The sequence below is a fragment of the Entelurus aequoreus genome, linkage group LG02 (assembly GCF_033978785.1).
Source record: "Entelurus aequoreus isolate RoL-2023_Sb linkage group LG02, RoL_Eaeq_v1.1, whole genome shotgun sequence".
NCBI lineage: Eukaryota > Metazoa > Chordata > Actinopteri > Syngnathiformes > Syngnathidae > Entelurus > Entelurus aequoreus.
In genome coordinates this window covers 14,116,066-14,127,580 of record NC_084732.1, presented here as the reverse complement: position 1 = coordinate 14,127,580, position 11,515 = coordinate 14,116,066, and the positions used below count along the sequence as shown (strand labels likewise).

Sequence of the window (11,515 nt, the reverse complement as noted above, 5' to 3'; positions counted from 1 at the left end):
AGCTCTGAGTGTGACACTTAAGATTCAGTCCTACACTTCGCTGAAAGTGTGAGTAAGACGCTTGATAACTAACTTTTAAGTGCAGCTTTCAGCGAAGAATTTATTTACTCTTAAGTCAACTCTTAGCAGACTTCTTAGGAGTCAGTCTACCCCAGGGCAGCTGTGGCTACGAAAGTAGCTTACCACCACCAGGTGTGAATAAATGATGGGTTTTTAACATGTAAAGCGACTTTGGGTACTTAGAAAAGCGCTATATAAATCCCAGGTATTATTCTAAGAAGCTTGATAAGTACGGCCCCAGATGTATTGTAATATTAGAGACGCATAAATATGATGTAACGTCAAGCTATAAGGCACACATGAGTCCGCCATATTGTTTTCAGCCGAAGTATTAAGCACACTTAAGGCCATAATATTAGAAACACTAGCAGCCTAAATACTAAGTACACTCAGGGCAAATCCGTAATATTAAGCATACTTAAGACCAGCATCATTTTTATAATGATAAATATTCAGCACATCGGCGGCCTGAATATTAGGCACACCCACAATTTTAGGTACATAATTGGTATATCCAGCTTTCTATTTCACCTTTCATGTGGTTCTGTGTGGACCGGACTATGACGTCGCAGTTAACCTCGGACCTCCATGGTCGCCACGTTGAATTGGGTCAACGTGCTTGAAGGCGCAGCACGGGGGTGGGGTCCCAAGACCGCTGAAGTAGGACAGAAGGTTCTCAGTAATAATTGATGAGCGTGGGCGTGGAGTCTCCGGAGGACGCCGCCGTCTATAAATTCCGTGTCCAGTCAGCGGTTCTGGTCCGTCTCAACACTACCTGTTTGTGGGAGCGACGCCAAATAGCCCGCGGGGTCTCCCGTGGGCGGAGCCAGATGGCGAACCGCAAAACAAAAACAAGTTTGTTTTAAAAAAAATAAATAAAAAAAAGGCCCCCCATGCATCTGTGTCGTCACGCTGAACTTTGGAGGCGTTCATCAGGACCTACTGGGACGTGACGGCGCTGACATTTATCTGCTCGCTGGAGGGAAGTCCATCGGGGAGCCGTAAAGCAGGTCTGGGAAAGGTCGCGGTAGACATTTAATAACGTGACCACCGCATCTGGAAGGAAAACCACCTTGGTGACATTCTAGGACCCTCCGGGGGACTCACCTGACGTCAGCCAGCCAGCCGCGGGACACCACGCCAAGACACAACAGGAAGTTTATTGTGGAACATTCCGTCACAGGAAGTCCAGTCAGAGAACATTCCAGAAGGTAAATATGACATTCAGAACCTGGACAGGTCCATCAGAAGACAGACACATTCTGCTATCAGACAAAGAACATTCCAGACTCTGGCCAGGTGATTAATACATTCGTGCGGTTTGCCCTGGTCCGAGGTCAAGTCCAGGATCAGAACGGGGGGGGTTCACGGGCTACGACTAATTGCCAGCTGTGCTACTTCCTGTTTCCCTGTCCCGCCACGCTACGTCTTCATGGTGCAGATGGGCACCACGATGACCAGGATGACGCTGAAGGTGGCGGCGATGAGAGCGCCGATCTTGCACGCCTTGGCCCTGCGGAACTCCGCCTCCCGCCTCTTGAGCAGCGAGTCGTAGCCCGGCGTGTACACGTCCTCCATCCAGAACTCCAGCTTGTTCGGGTTCAGCGACTCCGCCTGCGTATATAATCAGAGGAAGGTTACGTTTGAAATAAAAATGTTTACATTTTATCGTATTTTTCGGACTGTAAACTGCTACTTTTCTTCCTACGCTTTAAACCATGTGGCTAAAAAAACGGTGCAGCTAATTTATAATGTTTTGTAATCAACAAATAATTTGGGGCGGCGTAGCTGGGTTGGTAGAGCGGCCGTGCCAGCAACTTGAGGGTTCCAGGTTTGATCCCCATTCCCGCCATCCGAGTCACTCCTGTTGTGTTCTTGGCCAAAATACTTTACCCACCTGATCCCAGTGCCACCCACACTGGTTTAAATGTAATAATTAATAATAATTAACACACTCGTTAATATTCACCAATAACTAACGGCACAATAATTAATATTCACCAATAACTAAATACACACATTGATATTCAACAATAATTGACACTCATTAACATCCATCCATCCATCCATTTTCTACCGCTTGTTCCTAACATTCATTGATAATTAACACACTCGTTAATATCCACCAATAACTAACAACACAATCATTAATATTCATCAATAACTAAATACACTCATTAATATTCACTGATCATCAACACGCTTGTTAATATTCACCAATAACTAACAACACAATCATTAATATTCATCAATAACTAAATACACTCATTAATATTCACTGATCATCAACACGCTTGTTAATATTCACCAATAACTAACTACACACCCATCAATATTCATCAATAACTAACTACACTCAGTAATATTCCACAATAATTGACACTCATTAATATTCACTGATCATTAACACACTTGTTAATATTCACCAATAACTAACACACTCGTTAATAATAAACAATAATTGACACTCATAAACACTAATTGATAATTAACACACTTGTTAATATTTACCAATAACTACACACTTATAAATATTCAATAACAATTGACACTAATTAACATTCACTGATAATCAACACACTCGTTAATATTCACCAACAACTAGCGACACAATCATTAATATTTATCAATAACTAATTAATAAATTAATAATTAACTACACATTAATATTCCACAATAATTGACACTCATTAACATTCATTTATAATGAACACCCTCCATCCATCCATTTTTCTACCGCTTTGTACACTCGTTAATATTCACCAATAACTACACAGTCATTAATATTCAACAATAATTGACAGTCATTAACATTCACTGATCATTAACACACTCGTTAATATTCACCAATAACTCAAAGTCACTCCCGTTGTGTTCTTGTGCAAAATACTTTACCCGCCTGTTCCCACACTGGTTGAAATGTAACTGAGATCATGGGTTTCACTATGTAAAGTGCGTCGAGTCACTAGAGAAAAAGCGCTATATAAATATAATTCACTTCACAATTTTCATAAAACACCAACAGAGACAGTGAGAAGGTGTGTTATTGTTTGTGCTAGGGCGCCATCTTTTGGACGAGTTCCCTCACTGCGGGTGGAAAATGTACTTCCGGTTTCGTGCCTTGAACCGGAAGTAAAAGCGTCCATAGCGTTTCTGCTCGAAAGGATCCCTTATTCATCACTCCTGGCAACGTTTGTACGTTTTACAATATAACTAAAACAAGTCATACTCACTAAACTGTCCTATGCGTGAGGTCTGTTAGCATGAGCTAAAATGCTAACACGTTTACAAGTGTCTGTGTTAGCATTATTAACTTATATTAATGAGTGTGTTCAGTATTGGCAAATATTGAGTTTTAGTTATTGGTGAATATAATGTATTGTCTAGTTATTGGCAAATATTACCGAGCGTGTTAATAATCGGTAAATATTAATGATTGTTTGTTAATAAATAGTGAATATTATTGAGTGTGAATGTTTGTGGGTGTTTTGTTAGTAGTTGGTGAATATTAATGAGTGTGTAGTTAGTTACAAGTGTGTTAAGTATCAGTAAGTATTAACGAGTGAATGTTAATGAGTGTGTAGTTAATTATTGGTGAATATTAACAAGTTTGTTAATTATCAGTGAGTATTAACGAGCAAATGTTAATGAGTGTGTAGTTAATTATTGGTGATTATTAACAAGTTTGTTAATTATCAGTAAGTATTAACGAGTGAATGTTAATGAGTGTGTAGTTAATTAATGGTGATTATTAACAAGTTTGTTAATTATCAGTGAGTATTAACGAGCAAATGTTAATGAGTGTGTAGTTAATTATTGGTGATTATTAACAAGTTTGTTAATTATCAGTGAGTATTAACGAGCAAATGTTAATGAGTGTGTAGTTAATTATTGGTGAACATTAACAAGTGTGTTAATTATCAGTGAGTATTAACGAGCAAATGTTAATGAGTGTAGTTAATTATTGGTGAATATTAACAAGTTTGTTAATTATCAGTGAGTATTAACGAGCAAATGTTAATGAGTGTGTAGTTAATTATTGGTGAACATTAACAAGTGTGTTAAGTATCAGTGAGTATTAACGAGCAAATGTTAATGAGTGTGTAGTTAATTATTGGTGAATATTAACAAGTTTGTTAATTATCAGTGAGTATTAACGAGCAAATGTTAATGAGTGTAGTTAATTATTGGTGAATATTAACAAGTGTGTTAAGTATCAGTGAGTATTAACGAGCAAATGTTAATGAGTGTTTAGTTAATTATTGGTGAATATTAACAAGTTTGTTAATTATCAGTGAGTATTAACAAGCGGATGTTAATGAGTGTGTAGTTAATTATTGGTGAATATTAACAAGTTTGTTAATTATCAGTGAGCATTAACGAGCAAATGTTAATGAGTGTGTAGTTAATTATTGGTGAATATTAACAAGTTTGTTATCTATCAGTGAGTATTAACGAGCGAATGTTAATGAGTGTGTAGTTAATTATTGGTGAATATTAACAAACTTGTTAATTATCAGTGAGTATTAACGAGCGAATGTTAATGAGTGTGTAGGTAATTATTGGTGAATATTAACAAGTTTGTTAATTATCAGTGAGTATTAACGAGCGAATGTTAATGAGTGTGTAGTTAATTATTGGTGAATATAAACAAGTTTGTTAATTATCAGTGAGTATTAACGAGCGAATGTTAATGAGTGTGTAGTTAATTATTGGTGAATATTAACAAGTTTGTTAATTATCAGTGAGCATTAATGTTAATGAGTATGTAGTTAATTATCAGTGGGTATTAACGAGCGAATGTTAATGAGTGTGTAGTTAATTATTGGTGAATTTGAACAAGTTCTGTGATGAGGTGGCGACTTGTCCAGGGTGTACCCCGCCTTCCGCCCGATTGTAGCTGAGAAAGGCTCCAGCGACCCCCCGCGACCCCAAAAGGGACAAGCAGTAGAAAATGGATGGGATGGATATTAACAAGTTTGTTATTTATCAATGAATGTTAACGACTCAACGAGTGTTTTGACGAGTGTTGGGGCGGCATAGCTCGGTTGGTAGAGCGGCCGTGCCAGCAACTTGAAGGTTCTGGGTTCGATCCCCACTTCCGCCATCCTAGTCACTGCTGTTGTGTCCTTGGGCAAGACACTTCACCCACCTGCTCCCAGTGCCACCCACACTGGTTGAAATGTAACTTAGAGAATGGGTTTCACTATGTAAAGTGCTTTGAGACACTAGAGAAAAGCGCTATATAAATGTACTTCACTTCACAATGACATTCTTTTCACTTTAAAAAAATAACAACAATTTTTTTGAGTCCGTTTAGCTGATTGGAGAGCCCAGAAAATACAGAATGTAGTTTTCTACTGGTCCTTATTTTCAATAGGTCATAAAAATATCAATAATTGTCGATACATAACACTTATGTATATTGTGATACAGTTTTCTGTCATATCCCCCCGACTAGGGATGTCCGATAATATCGGAAATTATCGGTATCGGTTTTTTTATTATCTGTATCGGGTTTTTTTTTTGGTTTTTTTTTTAAATTAAATCAACATAAAAAACACAAGATACACTTACAATTAGTGCACCAACCCAAAAAACCTCCCTCCCCCCATTTCTTTCTGTTATCAGTATTCTGGTTCCTACATTATATATCAATATATATCAGACCTGGGCATTGTGCGGCCCGCGGGCCGCATCCGGCCCTTTGTACGTCCCTGTCCGGCCCGCGTGAGGCCAATTATAAATTACAAAATAAATTTTAAAAAGCATCTATTTCGAGTGTGCAATACAACGGTGCTGCTTTTGTTTTGAAAAGCGTTATTTGTATTACTTCCGTGTGGACGTATGCTCGTGCGCGCAGCGGCAATCTCAAATTACAAAATAAATTTAAAAAAACATCTTTGTCGTGCGTGCAATACAACTGTGCTGCTTTTATTTTGAAAAGTGTTATATGTGCGTATGTCCTGTGAGGGAAGGCGCACAGCGACAAGTGATGCCCGCTAAAAAGAGAAAAGTTGATGACGAATGGCGTGTTTTCAACAAGACAAGTAAAGGTAAAGCTGTGTGCTTATTTGTGGTACACACGTTGCTGTGTTTAAAGAATATAGTGTAACGACCTGCTGAAGTAGATGTTGTCTTCTTGAGTTGCGTAAATGAGGAGTGAGGAGACGTGCGTGTGGAAGGAACGAGATATGTTGAGCTGTGTTAGTATAGCTTGCTCAATAAAAGTTTAAAAAGAGCGTCAGACTTGGTGTGGACTTCTTCTGGACGCTACAATTGGTGGCAGAAGTAAAACTTTGCGCATACTGCACTGTTTGTGTGCTACGTCATCGGGAGGTACGTGCCACGTGAGGAGCTCGCCGCAAAGAGAGAGAGAGAGAGAGCGTTTACAGGTGCAGCCACGCTGCTTGCCACGGGGGGAATTCCGCCCTCAATGAAGACTCCCAGGTTTGATGGCAAGGCGAACTGGGAGGCATTTCATCCCACTTCTGACATCAATTGTAGCGTCCAGAAGAAGTGCACACCAAGTCTGATGCACTTTTTAAACTTTTATTGAGCAAGCTATACTAACACAGCTCAACTTATCTCGTTCTTTCCAAAAGGAAAACCAATCCTCACTCCTCATTTCCGCAACAGCAACGCTTCCTCCTTCTTCGCCAATCACCTTACAGGCGTACGTGCTACGTTCACAACGTTTTCTTATCTGGTTAAATAAAGGTTTTACAACAAAGAGGATGCAGGATAAAGTGACAGAAATTGAAATTTTTGTATTGTAATATACATCAGGAAGTGTTGTGTAAGAAAGTGTTAAAAATAAAACCATCAAAAGCCATCTGCTTTTGTATAAAGATAAGTTAGGTTAAATGAAAATATTATTATTATTATTATCTATCTTACGGTATATCAAAAATAATTTGAGCAAAATTTAATTGAAATATTGTCAGTGTGGCCCTCCAGCAGTGCTCGGGTTGCTCATGCGGCCCCCGGTAAAAATTAATTGCCCACCCCTGATATATATCAATACAGTCTGCAAGGGATACAGTCCGTAAGCACACATGATTGTGCGTGCTGCTGGTCCACTAATAGTACTAACCTTTAACAGTTAATTTTACTCATTTTCATTAATTACTAGTTTCTATGTAACTGTTTTCATATTGTTTTACTTTATTTTTTATTCAAGAAAATGTTTTTAATTTAGTTATCTTATTTTATTTAATTTTTTTAAAAAGTACCTTATCTTCACCATACATGGTTGTCCAAATTAGGCATAATAATGTGTTTATTCCACGACTGCATATATCGGTTGATATCGGTATCGGTAATTAAAGAGTTGGACAATATCGCAATATCGGATATCGGCAAAAAGCCATTATCGGACATCCCTACCCCCGACCCCTTCCTGCTGTGGCCTTTTCACAATAAAAGTGGAAAGTACCTGCGGGTCCAAAGCGTCTCCTGAGTTGTGTTTGTAGTCCTCCACGGTCCAGGACGGCCCGCCGAGCCTCGGCCCCGAATACAGAGGACTTCCTTTGGCGTGGGCGGGGACCGCCGGCCTCAGGTGGTGCTCCGACAGGTAGGACTCCCTCGTCCCCTTGAGGGGGCGGATGATCCCGGGGAAGTCGTATTGGTCCACCTGGAGACAGGAAGTGATCAAACTGTTTGGTGACATAAAGTTGTCAGCGAAGTGGAGGAACGCCATGTTGAGGGGCGGGGCCTCAAGCAAGTGTGTGTGTGTGAACAGAAGTGATGGATTGAGTAGAAGTATAAATAGAAGCTCATATTGAACCTCCAGATGGTGTTTCTTTCTGGAATCTTCTTCCTCCCTGGCGCTCTTCATCAGCAGTGTGTGTGTGTGTGTGTTGTTGCCTCACATGCACTCATCAATCACACACATGACCTTGCCATTTTTAGCCCCGCCCACTAACACACTTCCTGTTTACATCTGCTTCCTGTCTCTTTGTGAGCTAATCAGCACTGCTTAATCAGTCACACACGACCTCGCCCACTAACCTACTCAGCGGCCTGGTGGTTAGAGTGTCCGCCCTGAGATGGGTAGGTTGTGAGTAGGGATGTCCGATAATGGCTTTTTGCCGATATTCCGATATTGTCCAACTCTTAATTACCGATACCGATATCAACCGATACAGATATATACAGTCGTGGAATTAACACATTATTATGCCTAATTTGGACAACCAGGTATGGTGAAGATAAGGTCCTTTTTAAAAAATGTAATAAAATAAAATAAGATAAATACATTTAAAAAAAATTCTTGAATAAAAAAGAAAGTAAAACAATATAAAAACAGTTACATAGAAACTAGTAATTAATGAAAATGAGTCAAATTAACCGTTAAAGGTTAGTACTATTAGTGGAGCAGCAGCACCCTCAATCATGTGTGCTTACGGACTGTATCCCTTGCAGACTGTATTGATATATATTGATATATAATGTAGGAACCAGAATATTAATAACAGAAAGAAACAACCCTTTTGTGTGAATGAGTGTAAATGGGGGAGGGAGGTTTTTTGGGTTAGTGTACTAATTGTAAGTGTATCTTGTGTTTTTTATTCTTTATTCTTTGGCTTTTAACACTACGTGAGTGGTGTGGTCTTCTGTCCTCTGTTGTCCTCTGTGTTTTTTTTAAAATAAATTTTGATGTCTATTTTACTGTTTTAATTGGTTTTACCCTTTAAAATCGTTTTTAATCATATTTATTTTTTATATTGTTTCTGTATTGGTTTTCTATTCATTTATTCTTTGTTTTTATTCAGTCATTGGTGTAGCATAATATTGTTTTTAATTTTGTTTTTAATATTGTTTTTAATATTGTTTTTAACATGGCTGTGCAGCACTTTGGAAACATTCTTGTTGTGTAAATGTGCTATATAAATAAAGTGGATTGGATTGGATTGGATTTATGTTGATTTAATTTAAAAAACCAAACAAAAAAAACCAAAAACGATACAGATAATAAAAAAAAACGATACCGATAATTTCCGATATGACATTTTAAAGCATTTATCGGCCGATATTATCGGACATCTCTAGTTGTGAGTCATACCAAAGACTATAAAAATGGGACCTATTACCTCCCTGCTTGGCACTCAGCATCAAGGGTTGGAATTGGGGGTTAAATCAGCAATAATGATTCCCGGGCGCGGCCACCGCTGCTGCTCACTGCTCCCCTCACCTCCCAGGGGGTGAACAAGGGGATGGGTCAAATGCAGAGGACAAATTTCACCACACCTAGTGTGTGTGTGTGTGTGTGTGTGTGTGTGTGTGTGTGTGTGTGACAATCATTGGTACTTTAACTTTAACACACTTCCTACTTCTTGTCTCTTCATGAGGTTGCCGCTAGCAACCGACCCCTTACAGCGGGACACGTCACCTGACCTCTTTGGCACGGCAGGCCCGCTCCTTGTCGACGGCGTCGGGGTGGCACGAGTACGACAGCGTCCGCCAGTCCCGCGGCGAGACGTCCACCACATTGGAGTCGTCGTCCAGCGAGTGCGACGACATCCTGGCGAAGGCGTTCTTCCGCAGGGACGCCGGCCTCGCGTCGCCGTCCACGTTGAGGGTGTGGCAGCGGAAGACGCGCGGCGAGGCGTCCGGCGGGGAGGAGGCGGGCGCGGCGTCCGGCTCCTGGATCTTCTGGTCCAGCTTGTTGAGTTTGGAGAGGACCTGCGAGATCTCGCCGCGCACGCCCGACAGCGACTCCAGCTTCCTCTCGATCTCGCCGATCCTCGCCACCAGCTTGCACACGCTGGACTTGAGCTCGTCGTCCGTGTTGTCCAGCGAGCGCAGGAGGCGGTCCAGCTGCGACTTGGCCAGCTTGACCGTGTTGCGCTCGGGCGAGCTGTCGCCCTCCGACCTCAGCGAGGCGGCGCTGTCGTAGCACGACGACTGGACCACGCCCAGCGAGTCGCACACGCTCATCTCGTCCAGGAAGCGGAAGATGTCGCTGATGTCGTCGCGGATCATTTCCGAATCCTCGTCGGCGTGCTTGAAGGCGCGCGGCGGCGCCTTTCTCGGGTGTTCCGTTTGCGTCCCGATGCACGCCGAGCCGTCCGCCGCATAAAAAGACGGACCGTTGATGCGTTTGTCCCACATCCTCTTGGCCGACTCTTTCCTGTCCATCACGGCGGCTTCCTTGGTTTTCACAGCATCGCTGGCGAGGCCGCCGGAATACGCCGCCGGTCGCTTGGGGCTCTGGAAGCGAGTCTCGTTGGCGCCGACGACGCTGGCGTGGCGATGGAAATTGGCCTGCTTTTGCCCGTGAGGCCCCTCCTCCACGTTGAGGCTCAGGCTCTTCACTGGCCACGCCCCCTGCTTCCCGCCTTGGCGACCCGGCTTCCTGCCGCTCACGCACTCGGACACGGTGGTCGGCCCGAAGTACGTAGACGCCTGGAGGTCGTCCAGGCTCTCGTGCTTGACCCGCCGGCCCTCCTGCAGGTTGGCGCCGAAGGGGGGCGGGCAGTAGGGCTTGCTGTACGCCACCTCGAAGCTGCGGTTGAAAAAAGGGGCGGGCACGTGGCGGTGCGGCTGCGCCCTCCTGACGTCCTGCTCGCGCTCGGCCGCGGCGACCTGGAGGAGAGAGGGTTGCTGAAGTCATAAAGCCTAACTTCTTTTTACACTTTAAAAAGGGGACGCACCTGTGGGCCGAAGGAGGCCATCTTGTGGAAGTCCTCCTTGAAGATGTTCCGCTTCTGCATGCACGTGCGCGGTGGCGGCGGAGGCGGAGGCGGAGGCGGAGCGTGCACTCGCCGGCAAGGAGGCGAGGGGGAGTACTGGGGCAGGTGGTGCAGTTTGTCCAAGGAGGAGGCTCGGCACCCCCTGTGGCCTCCGCCAACTCCCAACAGGAAGTTGGGCTCGGAGGCTGGAAGGAAGGTCCGGTGCACTTCCGGGCGGGGGGAGTTAGTGAGGTGCGCGGCGGGGGGCTCGTAGTGGTGACGCGCGCGCCTGGCCTCCGCGTGCACCTGCCGCTTGACTCCGTGCGCGGCGGCCGACGCCACGCCCCCGCCGCGCGCGCGGATCAGGTGGAGCATGGTGACGATGTCCGCCGCCAGCGCGCGCCGCTTGGACTGCGCGTCCTCGGCGGGGCCGCGCATCTTGTCCCGGAAGAGCGTGGCGGGAAAGTCCGGGTCCACGCTGGCCGCGCGGTGGAGGTGCGCGCGCAGCTTGGCCAGGTGCACCAGGTCCATGCGCGTGCACAGCGACGTGCACAGCTCCTGGTCGGACATGTTGGCGCGCTGGGCGTCCAGGTCCTCCAGGATCCTGCTCAGGAACTGCTCTGGCCCGGCCTCCATTGTGGATGCTCAGCGGGAACCCGAGAGGAGGGAGAGAAAAGACTTCAGTGCACGCCTGCCTCCATGCGCGTTCACGCGCCGAGCGTGGATCCGCCTCGGAAGCAGCTAGGAGAAGACCTCCCACGAGGACCACATGCTGCGAT

General features: G+C 44.0%; 1 protein-coding gene across 1 annotated transcript; it reads right to left on the bottom strand.

The window, feature by feature from the left end:
* Window positions 1-1,200: 1,200 nt before the first annotated feature.
* Window positions 1,201-11,515, bottom strand: minar1 (membrane integral NOTCH2 associated receptor 1). The gene is made up of 4 exons (XM_062066663.1): window positions 10,719-11,515; window positions 9,460-10,650; window positions 7,499-7,696; window positions 1,201-1,674 (listed from the first exon to the last, which is right to left on the bottom strand). Exons 1-4 carry the CDS (start codon window positions 11,370-11,372, stop codon window positions 1,483-1,485), a joined length of 2,235 nt encoding a protein of 744 aa, XP_061922647.1. The 5' UTR covers window positions 11,373-11,515; the 3' UTR covers window positions 1,201-1,482.